This window comes from Squalius cephalus (genome assembly GCF_949319135.1).
Source record: "Squalius cephalus genome assembly, chromosome: 1".
Classification (NCBI taxonomy): domain Eukaryota; kingdom Metazoa; phylum Chordata; class Actinopteri; order Cypriniformes; family Leuciscidae; genus Squalius; species Squalius cephalus.
In genome coordinates, this window is record NC_137122.1 from 47,318,826 (window position 1) to 47,337,072 (window position 18,247).

At 36.0% G+C, this 18,247-nt stretch overlaps 2 protein-coding genes across 3 annotated transcripts in view; both read left to right on the top strand.

Moving 5' to 3' along the window:
• The first annotated feature begins 212 nt into the window (after positions 1-212).
• Positions 213-18,247, top strand: part of LOC307171626 (uncharacterized protein) — a 29,141-nt gene continuing 11,106 nt past the window's right edge. The window contains exons 1-18 of the mRNA XM_079893380.1: positions 213-357; positions 574-731; positions 1,816-1,996; positions 2,180-2,395; positions 2,484-2,603; positions 2,689-2,822; positions 5,577-5,633; positions 5,721-5,757; positions 5,836-6,057; positions 6,169-6,308; positions 6,391-6,459; positions 7,071-7,198; positions 7,290-7,398; positions 7,549-7,623; positions 7,770-7,913; positions 8,163-8,241; positions 8,502-8,513; positions 10,911-10,993. Of these exons, the coding sequence (XP_079749506.1) occupies positions 588-731; positions 1,816-1,996; positions 2,180-2,395; positions 2,484-2,603; positions 2,689-2,822; positions 5,577-5,633; positions 5,721-5,757; positions 5,836-6,057; positions 6,169-6,308; positions 6,391-6,459; positions 7,071-7,198; positions 7,290-7,398; positions 7,549-7,623; positions 7,770-7,913; positions 8,163-8,241; positions 8,502-8,513; positions 10,911-10,993 (1,950 nt within the window). The 5' untranslated portion in view covers positions 213-357; positions 574-587. The remainder of the gene's footprint in view (positions 358-573; positions 732-1,815; positions 1,997-2,179; positions 2,396-2,483; positions 2,604-2,688; positions 2,823-5,576; positions 5,634-5,720; positions 5,758-5,835; positions 6,058-6,168; positions 6,309-6,390; positions 6,460-7,070; positions 7,199-7,289; positions 7,399-7,548; positions 7,624-7,769; positions 7,914-8,162; positions 8,242-8,501; positions 8,514-10,910; positions 10,994-18,247) is intronic.
• On the top strand, positions 10,877-17,864 carry LOC307161742 (uncharacterized protein). Of its 2 annotated transcripts, XM_079876660.1 has the most exons (9): positions 10,877-10,993; positions 12,623-12,789; positions 12,914-13,141; positions 13,426-13,577; positions 14,383-14,430; positions 15,316-15,493; positions 15,926-15,972; positions 16,444-16,525; positions 16,986-17,864. In XM_079876660.1, exons 2-9 carry the CDS (start codon positions 12,636-12,638, stop codon positions 17,339-17,341), a joined length of 1,245 nt encoding a protein of 414 aa, XP_079732786.1. In that variant the 5' UTR covers positions 10,877-10,993; positions 12,623-12,635; the 3' UTR covers positions 17,342-17,864. The 2 variants fall into 2 exon arrangements, with proteins under 2 accessions (XP_079732786.1, XP_079732787.1); XM_079876661.1 differs by lacking the exon at positions 12,623-12,789 and having other exon boundaries at positions 10,920-10,993.

Below are 18,247 nucleotides of genomic sequence, written 5' to 3' on the forward strand. Positions count from 1 at the left end.
CAAGAAGTGAACATTTATTTTAGCACTCTCATATGTAGGCTAGTCTACTTAACAGCACTGTGACGCGTAAAATTATATGAAGATCCTTGTCAAAAAGAAGGGAGAAAAACCCGTAGAAACCTAATACACGGGTTTGATTCGGACATCATTACGTAGGCTAATACGTATTGAACTTTGAACGGGTTAACATTCGCTTTCCCTACATCACTTCCGCACACTTTACGGTTTATGAGCCCGTTTGATTTAGTCCTTCAGGCGGGAGATTTGGAAACAACTATTTCTCTTTCTGACCTGCTCGTATCAAGTAGCCTACAGTATAATCAATACAAATCCTTCCAGACAGCTCGCCATCGACAGGTAGGCTACGTAAGAGTCAAATATGCAAATGTTGCGTTTAAGCAAAAATATGTAGCCTACAAAACATGTCCAGCCTATTCAGTTGGAGGAGTGTGAGACATTGCTTCGTAATTATGTATTTGACACAGAACTGTTGTGTTGTATTATTCTGCGTGATATTACAAAGTTGCTAAACGTCGCTACTTTGTGTCGCCCTGTAAATCTGTGAATTAACAGGACACCGCGGCCAAATGGACCCGTTAGACTTTATAACGAATCAAGAGTTGCTGCTTTTTCTCCACCGCAAGAAGACGGAGATTTCGTGCATTGAACAACCGCACGCATTGTTCACTCAGCTGCGGGACCACGACCTGATGACAGAGGAACTGTTTAAGGCAGGAACACGCCCACCCCCTACATACCCTCTTTCTCTAACTAAACCACTCATGTATGACAGTATCTGTCTAGTAGGATCTCTTTTATAGGCATTCATGTTATTATGTATGTCATGGTTTGATGGACATGATACTTTTTGGTTATGTACCATGGCAATACCATGCTTTTTGGATATGGTACAATAATAGTTCTGTTTCAAGACATTCAGCCATAGTAACACTGTTTTAAAGGCATGTAATATGGCAAAACCATAAAAATGTTTTTGTACATGTACAATAGCAGTACCATGTTTTTGACCACTACCATAAAATACCCTTGCAAAAAACTGTGACTGTATTCATACTATAATAAATACATGTCAAAAATACTATGATAGCATACTGTGTCAAAAACAACAACAAACATGTTATTACCATGGCACTCTTTTTTAAGAAATTGATACTTTCATTCAGGAAAGAGGCTTGATCAAATGATCAAAAGTAAAGACATTTATAATGTTGCAAAAAAGGTACAGTTTTCAGATGGAAAAATCCTGGAAAAAATGTATCATGGATTCCGCAAATATAGTTATCTTCAACATTGATAATAATAATTATAAAATGTTTCACAATCACATTCAGCTTAGCTTTTGATCACAGGAATACATTACATTTGAAAATATAGTCAAATAGAAAAGTCATTTCATTCATTGTCATTTTAAATTGAAATTATGTTACAACTTTACTGTTTTTATTGTATTTTTGTTCAAATAAATGCAGCCTAAGAGACTGCATTTAAATGAACCGATAAATTAGCATAATAGACTTCTTAAAAAAAATAAAAAAATCTTACTGACCCCAAAATTTTGAACTGTAATTGTTTATCAAAGTACCATGGTATTATCATCCGTTACCATCACTTTACAATAGTACAGCCACTTTTAAAAGCTGGTGTGTAAAAGCACACTGCAGATTTACCTAATTCCAAAGGTACCATGGTACTTTGATAATTCATTTCATTGTTGTGCAGATATGTTATTGTCAGCACTGTGACGCCTGACCACACTTCTGTTTTCTTTAATGTCTTTCTCTGTTTTGTCTGTAGAAGGTGAAAGGGATGCGCTCTCGTGAGCAGAAGCAGACGCAGAAGCGCATCTATGAGGTTCTGGACCGGCTGGAGAAAGAGAAATCTCAGTGCATGCATCAGTTCTGGCGCTGTGTGTTTAAAGATCATATCCTGCAGCTGTACCCGACGCTACGCCTGCTCAGAAACAGCCTGATGGACGGTCAGTGCTTTTCACTGGTATCAGCTCAGAGCTTTTAGACCTATACTAGGCTCATGCTGCATTATTACACTATTACAGATCAAGAACGTGTTCATATTTACAACGGTGTCATTTTAGTATCATCAAGATTTAAGAATCTTAAGAAGATCAAGAGTTTCAGTTTTAGTATCTTTTTATTCTCAGGCAGCTTCAAATTCTATGAGAATTCTACGGATGTTGAGTCACAGGCGGAGAAGAGTGAAGGAAAGGGGGAGAAGAGTGAAGGAAAGGGGGAGAAAGCAAAGGAGAGGAAACGCACGCGAAAGAGAAATAAAGATGATAGAAATAGCGAGGATAGTGATGGTCCGGGTCCTTCCTCTGCTTCCACACCCGCTAAGAAGAACAAGAAACCCTCGTTCTGTGAGTCCCTGAACTACAGCAGGTCTAAGTTCGCTGGTGTCTTGTGCCTGTATGATATGTGTCTCCTTCTGTTCTCTCCCTTTCTCAGCAACTCCCGTGAAGAAAGGAGAAAAAGCAGAGATTTGGACGTATCCTTTATATAAAACTCAGCTGCCTGTAAAATGTGGGGATAAAGAGGGCATTCTTTATCGGGACAAACTGCCTAAAGGTTCACCATCTTTAAATTCATTACAGTATGTATTTATCATATACTGTTCATGGGTCTGAATGCATGCAATCTTTCTCTCCTGTAGGTGATAAGTGCATTTTTTCCAATAAACGCTGGTTCACCCCATCTGATTTTGAGAAGTTTGCGGGGAAGGAAAGGTGCAAGAACTGGAAACTCAGCATCCGCTGCAGAAACACACCACTTAAGAAACTCATAGAGGTAAATAATGCAGGCACTTGCAGATAGTAAAATAGTTACAGATAGGGATCTTTATATTAGCTGGAAACACATTTTCCGCTGCAAAGTACTTTTTCAGTTATATATTTTTAACTTAACCTTTATTGTTTTGATAAATAAATAGTCTATGTAATATTGAGCTATAGATTAGGCTTGTAGTAAAATATTTGGCTCATTTTTAGTCAACTGCAATTGTAATTTAAAATTAAATTACTGGTAGCTAGAAATAAAAAAATATGTTATTGTCTAAACCATTAACATTGTCAATAGTGCATTCGTTTACTAATTTATCACACGCTTCTTCATAAGAAAAGTTGTTGTATGGGAAACACACCCCAGGTAATTTAAAAAGGAAAAATGATTATGGGACCCCACATTATTTCAAGTTTTTCTACCTGTTGTTACAAACAAATACATTTTTATTAGCATTTCTTTATTCTTTTATTTTACATTATAATAAATGTATATATATATATATATTGCATTATCAGTTGTTATATTAATAATATTAAGTTATATTATTAAGTTATTAGCCAAAACTTCCATGTTTATGCATCCCACAATATACAATATATATGAACATAAATATAACATTTGTAACAAATGTAAAATTGTTACTTCACTCACGAACAAATCGCCTGATGAAGGAGAATCCAAAGAAACACTTTAAAGGAGAACTCCGGTCAATTTTAACATTGAGCTCATTTTTTTGTACATTTGGAGTGCTGTCAATACAGAGAACAACGACAAAAATCGGTGTTGCCTACACCGTGTTATCCTCTTTTTAAAATTTGCACCCTTTTGACTTCAATGGGGCAAGTTTTAAACCTGCTTTTAGCCTCTTAACATCCTTGATGTGTCATTACAAGTGCACAGCCACGTGAGTAATTCCTTCAGAGTGAACACGAGTGAATCTGACTGCAGTAGATGTGAAAGATATAAATAAAAATGATATTTATTTAGCCAGCGCTCATACCTGTATTTACATCCTGTTTTCGGTCAAAGTCCATAGTAATCGATTGTCGAGTTCACGCGCATTGGTTTAGTACCTATGATCACGCGCATGAACTCGACAATCGATTACTATGGACTTCGACCGAAAACAGGATGTAAATACAGGTATGAGCGCTGGCTGAAATAACATCATTTTTATTCATATCTTTCACATCTACTGCAGTCAGATTCACTCGTGTTCACTCAGAAGGAATCACTCACATGACCTGTGCACTTGTAATGACACATCAAGGATGTTAAGAGGCTAAAAGCAGGTTTAAAACTTGCCCCATTGAAGTCAACAGGGTGCAAATTTTAAAAAGAGGATAACACGGTGTAGGCAACACCGATTTTTGTCGTTGTTCTCTGTATTGACAGCACTCCAAATGTACAAAAAAATGAGCTCAATGTTAAAATTGACCGGAGTTCTCCTTTAATATAAAGGAAAATAAACATGTAGGAGATCACGGAGGAGGAACCTTTCTATAAACGTAAACAATACGGGAAGAAGAACGAAGGAGAACTCAGGGCTTATATACAAAGGGCAAACAAAGGAGCTAATGAGTTAATTAATAGGGCACAGGTGAATGTGATGAAACAATGAGTCACACAGGAAAACTGGATCAAAGGAAAACAGGCAAACAGAAACTGAACACAATGAAAACTAAGACGAAACAGAACATAACCCTGACAGCAGTCACAAATTATCATTGTTCAGTGAATTTTTGCAGGCAAAAATCCAGCCATTTCAATGGAAATTCACGCAATCGGGAATGTCACATGAGGGTGAAAGATTTGCCCACACAGAATTCACTGCGTCGCTACACTAGTAATGGATGATAAACCTTTTTTGCTCTACAAAACTTTGCTACTGTGACTGCACTTTTAAGCCACATCTACACGAAGCCAGAGCTTTCCTTATCCGATTTTTTTTTTTCCTCGTTCTAATTTTTTTTTCTGTAAGCACGGCTTTGTGTCAAGAAATATCTGCGTACACACTAAACCACTGAAACCGATTCAAAACGATGTAGTACATGCCAGACCAGTATGTGGCGCTGTAATTCTGCCACAGAGATACTCTAAAAACGGAGAAGACGACTTGGAGCATGTGCATAAACCTTGCGCACTGTATACGATAATATTAGGCTCAATAGCTTCTTCTTCTTATTTTTTTTCACCAAGAACTTTATTGAACAATATAAAAAAACATAAATGGCCTGGTACAAAATATGAAATGTCTTAATCAGACAACAGACAAGCATCATAGCATAAGAAAGAAAATATAAATAAATGAAGTAAAAGAGGGTCAGTAGCTTCTGCAGCACGAACACAAGCATGTAGTCCGCAGTTGTTTTTGCTGTTACCTGACTAAGGTCGACGTGGGGTCATGACATCACCGTTTCACAAAATATACAAATTCGCTGTACACACGAAATACACAAGGGTGTCTTCAGATTTATCTACTCTGGGACCCAGTTTAAAAAAATAGCGGTTTCAGGCTCCAAAAACGCCGGATCCGTCTGGACGAAATGCCGATACGATAATTTTTTTTGTTGACAAGGCCTTAGTGTGAGGGAAAATGCACATTTTGCTTCTAAAACAAAGCAACAGGAGTACAGCACATATTTTAGTATCGACCATCTAAGATTAAAACATATGAGGTAAATAAGTAGCTACATAAAATACAGCAGACCCCTCAGATACATGTGTGATCTGACATCACTTCCCTTCTCATTCTTTAAGGAGAACCATCTTCAGCTTCCACCGATGGAGAAGAGAAAGAGGAAATGTGCCCCAGAAGTACTTTGTCTATCCGTACAATGTCAGGTTCTGTTTTTCCTGTTTTTCCTTTGAAATTCATTAAGTCGACTATGTTCCTTCTTGCAGAGCATGATAGAGCTGTTAACCGAGAGCTCCAGCACAGGTGAGCACCGCTCATTCACGCTCATTCACACGCTCTCTGCTGTCTGTCTGAATGCAGCCGTGTGTTTTATTCCTCAAGACACGGAAACCAGCGACGCTTCGGATGAGGAAAGTGATGATGAAGATTTCCAGGAACAGAGAGAGAGAGGAGAAGGAGCAGAGTTTAGAAGGAGGGTTGAGGATGAGGAGGAGGAGGAGGAGGAGGAAGAGATGACAGATCTGTCTGATTTCCAAGCTCCCTGTTTACCAGTCACCCGCGGTTCACTTCCTGGGACTCTATACAAAGTCCGGTTTGCATCGGGTACGTTACTGCACTGAAGTGTGTACGGCTGCAGTCTGTGCAGAACTCAGTATGCAGTTTGTTTTGTCTGTATAGAAGATTTGAAGTGTTTATGTGTACTTTATGTTGCAGGGAGTCGTGGGAAGTGTATACGGACTGAGGAAAGCTGGTTCACTCCGGAGGAATTTGTAAATGAGGAACCAACTATCACTGATGGACACTGGAAAAAAGATATACTGTGCCATGGAAAAACTCTCAACTTTTTACTCAAGGTATCAAACTGGATAGAACATAATGATACAAAAGAGAAAAAACACGATTATTTTTTTATGTATTTATTTCTGTCATTTTTAGAAAGAGATCCTGCGCATCCATTCTCTTCTGTGCGAATGTGTGCGATGCAGTGATGAAGTAGAAGACCTAGTAAGAAACATCTGCAGCTGACATGTCTGTCATTCATAATCAGTCATGATAAAAAATAATGAATGACATTCACTTGAATTCTTAATAGCATGTTGAATGTGTGTTAATCACACGAGGCATTACTGAGGAAGGATTGAAATTAAAATCTCTTTCATAAACTAAAGATACTGTGAATCTTATAAAAAGTCAAAATAATTTATTTTATTTTATGAATTTTCTGCTTAAAGAAAATGACACTTATTTTTAGTACCCTTACTTACACTTGTTTGCATTGTGATGTTAGTTTCATGACAATTAAGCAAATTCCCCCATTGACAAGCCACTCTTGTTACTGTAAAACTGAAGAAACCCCTATTTATTGCTATTATAATCTGTTGGTATTATGAATGCAGTAGAAAAAACACTGTATTACAGTATGAGAATCTAAAACCAATTGATAATTACATAACCACCCCACCCCCAAACAAATAAACTAACATTAGCTTAGTTTTCTTTATCCAAAATGAAATTTCTTTTTTCCTAAAAACATTAGCAAATGAGAAAAATGCCTTTGAGATTATTTCTGTGATAACGATAACATGTTGTATCATGTTGTGTTGTCCTGTGACTAGATGGCACAGAAAAATGATGATGAGTGTTACACATGTCACTCTGGAGGAGAGCTCGCGTGTTGTGACGAATGTCCACGAGCTTTTCATTCACAATGTCACCTACCAGTTGTAGATGAAGACTCAACTGGGTGAGAGACAGAAAAACAACAAACAAAATCATTAAATCAGCAATGTGTTGTACATTCATCCTTCTGTATATGTGTGTGTGTTTGCTTGTAGGGAATGGATTTGTACCTTTTGCGTGTTTAGAACCAGTCAGCAATGGCGAGACTCCAGTAGAATGACTGAACAAGAAGCTTTAAACGCCCCTGTGTCGCAATACAGATTGGTAAACACACACACAAACTTGGTACCTTAATATAAAGGATAACCACAAAGATTTAAGCTGTGTATACATAGGCTGCTCTCTAGGTTTAGAAACAGAACAATCATTTATGGACCTAATTGTGTGTGTATGTATGTTGTTTGTCTTCTTTAGCACTGCCACTATCTTCTGTTACATATGTACAAGGAGGACACCCAGAAGGTGTTTGTAAAAGATCCATGCCAAACAGTAAGATGTCTCCTTATTTCAACCTGCGCTCTTTTACAACCACTTCAAAAAATAATAATAGGGAATTCATGTTGGTGAAATTTACATTTAAAATTAAGAAAAATAAATAAATAAAAAAGATTAACCAGAATTTGTTTAACTTCCAGGTGTCCAGATACTCTCAGTTCATATCTCAGCCAATGTGGCTAGACAGAATAAAGATAAAGATGGAAAGTGACAACTATCAGACGGTTGGAGCGTTCGTCTCGGACTTTCAGCTCATTTTCAGCAATTGCAGGACATTTAATAGGGTAAGATTCACTGAAACACACAGGACATAATTAATAAAGCACAAAAAAAACAGATCAAACCCTCATTAAAATGTAGTTGTTTTACAATATCTTATATATGGACGTATATCTTGGACTTTTGTGATTAACATTATATTTAATCAAAAAAGAGAGGACACTTGTTTTTTTTGTGTGTGTGTGTGTGTGTGTTTTGTTTTTCACTGTTCTTTGACATTTGTTTTGTATTTTGTTCTCTTTTGCTCTCTAAAGGACAATGAGTTTGGGCAAATGGGTGCCAGACTGAAGGAAATGTTTGAGGAGGAGTTTCAGAAAATCTTCAATATCCAATAACAGCTCAAGCCCACCCTTGCATTAATGCAATATGCATTAGATTTCATTATAATGTATGTAATGCATTTCATTATAATGTATGTAATTTCATATGGCATGGTTGCTGTGCAATACCGCACATCTTTTTTTCCTGTAATGCCATCGTTCCATAGCAGGTATCATGTCGTTCTCAGCATGGGTTATGAATGGCAATTTTGATTATGTATGTCTGTACAGAAGATCTGTTACTATCCGCTTTTTCTCTTCCTCCTTATACAGACCTTATTCGCAGTCAGTGTCCATTTATCTAAGGTGAAGTGTGCCAATACTGTAATTCCAAAAATACTGATCAGCAGGTTTACAATTTTATATACAGTACTGTGCAAAAGTCTTTGGCATGTTAGTATTTTCACTCCCCAAAAAATGGTTTTAAGCCATTTTAAATTTCAAAACATTTCTTTAAATTTGCCATTAATTGTAATAATCCAGTGAGATTGTTCTATGCTCTAGGAGTCTGACAACAGCCGATATGATCTGATCTCACCATCATCGAGTCTGTCTGTGAGGATTACATGAAGAAACAGAACAAAATGACTTAATCCAGAAGAAGTGCGGCAACGTCTCCAAGTCTCCTTGAACCTTTCTTCAAGGTTTTTTGAAGAAACCTTCCTGCAGAGATAAAGTACTGTGAGAAGTTTTAGACACTTGTGTAAAGATGTTGTAAAGTGAGGATGCTTTCCAAAATAATGTCATAAATAGATTTTATTTATCAATTAACTTCTATTAACTAACTCAAATCAATATTTGGTGAGACCACTCTTTGCGTTTTAAACATCTTTTGTCCAGGTACACTTGCTCATAGTTTTTCAGGGAGCTTTGCAGAAAGGTTTCTTCAAGCGTCTTGGAGACGTTGCCACACTTCTTCTGGATTTATTTTGTCTAAGTTTTTTTCGGTTTCTTCATGAAATCCCAGATGGACTTGATGATGGTGAGATCAGATCTATGTGTGGATTCCGGCTGTTGCCAGACTTGAAAAATCTCACTGGATTATTAGAATTAATGTGCAAAAGAAAAAATGTTTGGAAATGTAAACTGATATTTCCTACTGACACACTAAAGCACAGGATATTTAACTGCCTTAAAACAATTTTTTGGTGAAAAAACAAAAGTGCCTAACGTGCCTTTTGCACAGTACCTTATATTTGAGGATTATGTGTGATTTTATTCTTTTACCATTTGTTTTTATAAATAAACTATAATCTTTAAAAAGTTGGAGAGTATTTTTTTTCTTTAGAAAGTCTTCAATTCTTACTTTAAATGAGTTAATGTAAAAATGTTGTCATGACTTATTGATTTTTTTTGTACAGTGTTAGGGTAAAATTCACTAAAACACAGAACATACAGTAATTTATAAAGCACCACTTAAAAAAAAAAAAAAGATCAAATGATGTCCACAGATTTACTGATGACACTGATTTACTCATCATGACTGGCCTGGTCTGGTAAGTAAACTCATCAAAATGTTATTAATAGGTTTCGCTATAGACCCTTTTACTGGGTCTGATACCTAAAAAATTATTGTCTGGTGAAATAGAAAGAAGGCTTTCATTAAATATTACATTTACATAATATAAATTCAGTGCAGGGTAATAACTGATTACATGATCTGGATTACGTAATCAGATTACAAAACTTTAGTACTTCTAATTAGATTATATAACTTTTTAAAATGCTCATAATCAGATTAGTTACTTTTTATGGATTACATTATTACATATTATTCACACAATGGTGGTAAATTATTCATAATTTATTGATTTTGATATGCTGTAGCTGTGTACAATGCGACCGAGCTTGAGTCCCAGCTTCTCAAGTCAACATCCAAAAAACAAAAAAAATGTTTAATTTTTCCTTTTTAAGAGATCTTTTTGGGTGTCATACCATTTGACTATATTCAGAGAATATAGAATGGCCATGTAAATGTCATGTAAATAAATTTGTGATGCTTCTAAACAAGGGGACAAAAGCACCTCTCATTACACCATGAATGAGATGAATAATTATGCAAGTTACTAAACACTGCTGATATATAGTTATGAAACACTATATCTTCATATTCAGTGACCTTCACTAATTATGGATCTAAACAAAAGTCTGGACAAAAAAAAAATCATACCTGGAAAACTTTGTGTAATACATTGCTGTTTTCATGTCTACTGTTGTTTGTTCATGCAATAGAGGAATTCCCTATTTTTTACAGTCTATGGGAATTCCCCAACTTTTTTTTTCTTTTTTCTTCTTTGTCAGGCAAATTTAGCCCAAAATATTTACTTGGAGACCCCTGCGATTTTAAGTAAATTTTTCAATAATTTAACAACACATTTGCATGTTCAGTTCTCTGATTCCGGATTATGGCCACACTGACATGCAACAAATTAAATATTAATATTTTTAGTGTTCAATCTACAATGTTACATTTTATTTTGATTGTTTTAATTTTCAAATAATTTACTAATTTTAATTTTATTAACTCCATTTTGGGAAACCCTGGCACAATGTAATACTTAATGCATTTCATGTTGTTGATAAAAAAGAATGGAAAATAAAAAGAGACTGACCGCCCATCCTCTTCAGTCATACACGCCCCCTTCCCCGACCCTTCCATGCGTCTTCTCCCTCCACTCCCAGAATCCCAGCCTGGAATCCTCTCGTGCCGTGCAGCAGTCAGAGTAGAGTACCCCGCAGCTGAGGAGTTTGAGCTAAATATCAAGGTAATGCTAGTTGCTGTTAATGATGAATATTTGAATTTGTGTTTTGTTGAAAAGGCCAGGGTAGCCCGTTTTGTATTGTATTGTATATAAGTATTGTATATTTTCCTAAAACAAACAGTCCAATGTGCAAGTTTCTGTTCTGTTTGTTAGTGGTCGTTCACACAGAACTTATTTTGTCATTCCTCAGCGCTGCCGTTGTTGTTCCGTGTGTGCACGTGCTAGAGCTAGATGTCGTCTCGCGTATTTTGCAGCGTCTCGCTCGGCTCATGTGTTGTGAAATCGCGTTGCTCAAGTTAAAAGTTGTTCTACTTTCAAAAAAACGCGCGAGAGAACTTCCAAGTTAGTGTGACCACACATTTCCGGTGTACTAAACACTGTTTAGTGTATTAAAGACTTAGTGCACTAAGCACTGCCCCTGTTTCCGACTTTAACTGTGCCTGCAAAAAGCCAGGTCAGAAGCTTTGGTTACCAGAGCAATCGTCTAGTAATTATTTTACCCAACAGAGGGGGCAGCAGTCCAAACTAATTACAGGTACCTGGTTCGTCATCCACAAATAATTTAAAGGGATAGTTCACCCAAAAATGTATATTCTGTTGTTATCTGTTATTAATTGTGTATTGTTTTAAGCATTAATGGAAAAAAAAAATCATAATTCACTCATAATTTAACTAATTACATAACTGTCATAATTTACTCGCCCTCAAGTTGTTCCAAACCTGTATGAGTTTCTTTCTTCTGTTGAACGCAAAATATGGTATTTTGATGAATCAACGTCCATTGATTTTATATTAGGGTAATGATAAAGTTGCCTAACCCATCACACAAACATATGCAAAAACATGTTTTGACCAATCTGTTCTTTTAAACTAGTGAGGGCCAGTACATAAATATCCTCACTCGTCAGACCGTCATAATATTTCACTATACAAGTGGAGACATTTGGCACTCACAAGTAAAGCTAAACCTGTACAGTGCATACACACACACACAAACATGTGTTTATTTTAGGTTCCAACAGTCTAGAAAATGTGAATATACAAGATGGCGTAATTTCTAGACCTGGAAAAGCCACGGTTTTGGATCTTAAAATGGGCATTTTTTTTATAATGAATATAATTTTTTATTTTTTATTTTATGGCATCCTCTGGAGTTTTTTCCGCATTTAATCCTTGTACTTATTTCCTATTCGTTAAATCTCAAGCTACTAGAAAAGTCATGTAAATGTCTTGATTATAAAGAGTGGGATCCCTGAAGAATATTCAGCTGTTAAAACTTCTGCAGTCCTGTGATTTATTTTATTTGTAATTATAATTATTTTAGGTTGCCTACTTATATTACTCTGTGAAAACCTTTTAGGCCAGGTCAATGTATTTTCTGTGTTTTACTGGTAAATTTGGCTTTTCCTTTAATTATGCCCAAAGATAAATATTTATGACTGAATGTTTTTGATGAAAGACATCTGTACATATCTCTCATATAAAAATTAAATGTGCTTGTGTTTGCCTAAACTGTATAAAGGAATCCAAATTATTGTATTTAGATCAAAGTTACATTTTTATGATGCAAAGAGCCCTAAAATTTTACAAACAATTGTGAATATCCACGACTAAATGATGGCTATGTTTTAGAGACCCACAGAACATGAATTTCTTCATGGATCAGGGCAGCACTTCAGAATCTCACTGGCTGAGCGAGATTGAAAAAAGTAAAGGAAGACAAAGGGAAAAAAGAAAGATGGATCAAAAAAATGGTAACAAGAAGAAAAAAGCCAGAAGTAACAAATCCAGGCTTCCAGGTAAGCAAAAACCAATGATATCTAGAATGCATATTTTCAACTTTGAATAAAACCGAATGAAGTTGAGGTTCATTCGCAGATCCATTTAGTAAACTAAATATGACATAACATTTGCCTCTCATAGACCTGAAGAAGATGAATGTTGCATCAGTTACGAAGCAGACTAAGCCAGAATGTGAAGTGAAGGAAAACTGCTCAGAAACAGGTGTTAGTAAAGACGAGAGAATGAAAAGATGCTCAAACATCTTTGCTCAAAACACAGATGTTCTTCAAGAGGTCAGAGATAAGAAACAGCTGGTTGTTCGTTGTGGAAATGTGGCAGGTTCTCTTCACAGAATAAAGTATGACACTGGTAAGTTTTGGGCAGATTTATTTTTTACATTGTGTGAGAAAATTAAATTGCATGTTTAGTTTTTAAAGTCAAATTGATGTTAAAACAAACTTTTATCTGTTAAAAGTGAGTAATACACCATATTTTTTTTAAATATGTACCTGAATGCTAGTCTACTGTGATTCAAATGTTTTAACAAACCTACATGTATTATTTTGGTAGCACTTTATTTTACAGTCCTGTTCCACATGTACGTTCCATGTGCACCCATTCATATGTTCTGTATCATGTTTCTCTGTCTTAAGGAGAGAAGTGTATTTTATGTAAAGGGAAGTGGTATAGTCCCAGTCAGTTTGAGGCGATTGGAGGGAAGGGGAGTCACAAGAGGTGGAGGTTTAACATCTATTACAGGCCATCAAAAGGCTTCCAACAAGTGCAACTACTGAAACTCATAAAGGTATGTATGGAAGTACGCAGTCTGGATGTTTGGCTGGCATAGGCGTAATTTACGGGACATGTCCCAACCACTTTATGCCAGGGTCAATATTGTCCCCGCCACTTTTTTGAAACATCTTTTTGAAACATACCTAATGCAAAGGAAACCTATCCAGTTGACGTTCATATGTGTTAAATAAGAGGCCGTCTGGCGCTGGAATGTGTTGTTTTTAAAATCATGCTGAGTGTTCGTTGGCAGTGTTATCATGCAGTCAGTGTAGAGGCGGAACGTTCTCTTTTGGCTCATGCACAGTCTTTACATGTACAAGTGTGCCAATCTATCTCTCAATGCCGTTGCTGAGACTCTTTTCTTTCCAGTGAAATCACAAAACAAACTGTACACAAACTCGTCCCTGCTCTTGATATACAATCATTGATGAAAATCTGGCACAAACAAAAGTTCTACTAGCAGACCATTAGGGAATCCGATATGCTAATTGTAGATCTATGCATTTATTCACTAACGTGAAGAATCTCGGGACTAAGGGTATATTGCATTATACATATAGAAGATGTAAAAATGAAACTATCACATTAAACATGACTTCTCAATGTACTATTGAAATTGATTTCTGGACATTATAATGTTATTTTTTTCTTACAATTGTTATTGTACATGTCTGAAATAGCATCCCCTGTCCCACCTACTTTTAAAACAAAGTTACGCCACTGATGGATTTTATGAATTTGTTAAATTTTATGAACAAATTTGAACCTCATTTTACTGGTCGTCATCTGATTTAAATGAACTCTTCTGTTTTTCTTAGAGCGGGGTTCTTCCAGAGTTCGGACACCTGAGGCAGTCCTTTAGACAGGTATATATATTATATACTGTAACAAAAACAAAAGTAATAAGTCTATTGGCCATTAAAGGAGAACTCCGGTCAATTTTAACATTGAGCTCATTTTTTTTGTAAATTTGGAGTGCTGTCAATACAGAGAACAACGACAAAAATCGGTGTTGCCTACACCGAGTTATTCTATTTTTAAAATTTGCACCCTGTTGACTTCAATGGGGCAAGTTTTAAACCTGCTTTTAGCCTCTTAACATCCTTGATGTGTCATTACAAGTGCACAGAAAATGTGAGTGATTCCTTCAGAGTGAACACGAGTGAATCTGACTGCAGTAGATGTGAAAGATATGAATAAAAATGATGTTATTTAAGCCAGCGCAAATACCTGTGTTTACATCCTGTTTTTGGTTGAAGCCCAAAGTAGTCGATTGCCGAGTTCACGCGCATAGGTTTAGTTACCTATGATCACGCGCGTGAACTCGGCAATCGACTACTTTGGGCTTCATATCTTTCACATCTACTGCAGTCAGATTCACTCGTGATTCAGGTTCGCTTGTGATGACACATCAAGGATGTTAAGAGGCTAAAAGCAGGTTTAAAACTTGCCCCATTGAAGTCAACAGGGTGCAAATTTTAAAAATAGAATAACTCGGTGTAGGCAACACCGATTTTTGTCGTTGTTCTCTGTACTGACAGCACTCCAAATGGACAAAAAAATGAGCTCAATGTTAAAATTGACCGGAGTTCTCCTTTAAACAAACCATATTCATATTATTTTTGTAGTTCAAACTGACAACCTTACAGATTTGTAATTTGTACAAGATTTGCCTTAGATTTCATAACAAAAATTATGACCCATTGAGGTATGGCATGCTTTATTATCACTACCATTTAATTTGACCATAGGGGAAGCAGAAAGACAAAAGGCGTGCAAAGTCTGTGCAAAATTTGACGAGGAGAAATGAATTGATAAACGCCTTAAAAGGTTTTCCAGAGTCCTGGAAAAGATTGTTTGCCAAGACTGTTTCAATACCTGTGTGTGGAATTGAAAAGAACACACTGCAGAGGGAAACAATCCAGCTGGGTGAGTTTGAATAAGTATCGGTACATTTCTTGTCTTTTTACCACCCATTGCTACTTAAAGTAGCAAAATATATGGGAGAGCATTGCTATAATGTGACTATATCAGATTAGGTGTCGGGTCAGAATTAATTTTTTAGGTGGAACCAGACTCGTGTACGGCCGTTACCAGAAGCCATTGATTCTAGTGTATAAAGTTATATATATGGATATTTTTTTATACATAACGCATCGCTTGGCTTCAGAAGGCCTTTATTAACCCCCTGGAGCTGAATGGATTACTCACACATATACACACATACATGTATATATGTGTGTGTGTGTGTGTATATACTATATATATATATATATATATATATATAATTTCATTATAGATCATCTGCATTAACTGACCCTGAAATAATTATGGCTTTTGCTTGTTTTCTACCACAAACAGGAAGTTCTTCAGATGAATCTGAATCTGTTGCTGAAAGAGTCAAAATGGTGAGGTGTGCATTTACTGATAAGTTGAAAAATAACATTATATTATATTATATTATATTATATTATATTATATTATATTATATTATATTATAATAAATGAGTTTAGCATATACATGATGATGATGTGTCATCTAAAATATTATTAGGAGATATTTATTAATAATATTATTGTTGTTGAAGGGAAATCCTAAAAGCTGCAAACTGCTTAAAATCCTATAGTTGAATCAATAACTACAATAAATATTTTAATTATTCTGCAAAATAACAATAAAAGAAGCAACAATATGGCACTGGGGGAATTCAGCTCAAAATCTGTGGTAGTTATTTATATCCCAAATAACTAAATTTAACTTTATCCTTCACCTTCTCCCTCAGTTACTGAAATGTACCCAGCTATTGTGCCCACTTATCCTCTATTAACAAACAGACATAAAGCATTAATTAAATCTTATTCTTTCTTTTTCATAACAGAACAGGAGAGAATCTGTGATGTCAGCTGAAACCGTCAGTAAAAAGACCACAGAGCCAGTTGGATCTACTGCTAGTGATAAGGGTTAGTGAGCTCTGCAAATTTCCTTCTATATATTTCTCTCATTATGAACTTTCTGATTCTTAAAATTCCCAATTGTTCTTAGACTATGAAGGTCTGAGACTTTGGTTACTTTCACATCTCTTGCTTCTGCTTCTCATTAGAGTAAGAATGTTTAAATATTGCCAGTCTGTTACTGCATTTTAGAGTGCTACATTTGCTGTTTTTTTTCCTTTGATGTATATTCAAATTTCAGACTTTGTTTAACCTATTTGTGTGTGCTTTAAACTCACCCTCATGATTTATCTCGATCAGATCCTTTAAGTCATATCTGTTGAATGATATAAGAACTATTGATAAATAGCTTTTAAAATTTTTGATCAAATGCAGGGTCACTGATAATTAATTGTGTTTGTATTGTTACATGAATCATACTACAATGAAATGTTTTTAATGCACACTCTTTGCCCTTCCCCAAACCAAGATCCACTTGATTCACATCCTGTTGATGCTTCAGAACCGGGAGTCTCTCCTGTCGTAGAGGAGGCCGTCCAGACCACAGATGACCCAGCCGGAGCAGGACAGCTCAGCACCAGCGCTTCCCCTGCTGAATGGCAGAACCCTGTTGCTTCTGAAGAGACTCAGCAAACAAGGCAGCTGCAATTATATGAACTTCTGGAAAAACAGTTTAACACCATCAACAACACACTGCAATCAATTGATTTGTCTTTAAAGAAGCTGGTAGAAAAGCAGTCACATGACACACTGCCACAATACATCAGTATAACACCTGCTGTTATAGAAAATCCTCAGATTCACTCCTTAGTCAAGCAGGAGTAAGTCACAGATATTGTAAGGACTTGATTGGGATTGGGATGGAAGTGATGGGCTAAGGTTTGAGATTAAACAAAAGCAGGCCAGTACCGATGACGTAGAACTGTGGTCTGAGAGGCTGTGATTAGATATGTATACATCTTCCCTAGGTAACTAATACACCAATTTCTTTTTAATGCGCAAGGGCCAAGAAAATAAACATCTCTTTTGATAATCATTTACTGTTTTTGTCACATTACAACACGAAAACATCATAGTTTCTTTTCTGTCAATGCTTGAGGCAAATACAGTCATAGTCTCTGAATGTTTATCTACTATTCTGTCTATTCTTCTCTCTGTTTCTGGCCTGTAAACCTTCAGACTTTTTCAAAACTTAAAGCTTTTCCAAGCCAACGTTAACATTTTGTCTTGACAACCATTGCTTTTCTAGTTAATTAGTTATATTAATTTCATTTTTAATTCTACAAAAATTTTAATTCATTCATTCTGCATGCTAACTCTATTCAAATTCAGGAATTGACTTGGAATGAAAAAAAAAATCTCAATTCAGGTCTGAATGATGCACAAGTCTTTTTCACCTTAAGTTTGTTTTATTTTTATTGTTAGTAATCAGGTGGAATAGTCTCTCAGTGACGTATAAAGTCAGAGCTGCTGGAAGGTGTGGTTAGGTAGCGCATGTAAAAAGAAAAGCAATTTGATAGTGTGTACGTCATTATCTGTGTGTGTGTGTGTGTGTGTGAGAGAGAGAGAGAGACAGAGAGAGAGAGAGAGAGAGAGAGAGAGAGCGCGTTAGAAAAACAGAGTCTAGTGGACACAGCAAGGTGAGTACATTAATGTTATTGGTAGTAATTCCAATTTTAATGTTGTGAGTATTTTCCGCTCTGATGTTTTCTCTTTTTTTTTTGAACTTTT

Bases quoted from the DNA above. Each gene is read 5' to 3' on its own strand.
- LOC307161742 (XM_079876660.1), top strand. From the start codon at position 12,636: ATGAATTTCTTCATGGATCAGGGCAGCACTTCAGAATCTCACTGGCTG. The intron at 12,790-12,913 runs GTAAGCAAAAAC...TGCCTCTCATAG, and splicing joins TAACAAATCCAGGCTTCCAG to ACCTGAAGAAGATGAATGTT. The intron at 15,973-16,443 runs GTGAGGTGTGCA...TTTTCATAACAG, and splicing joins TTGCTGAAAGAGTCAAAATG to AACAGGAGAGAATCTGTGAT.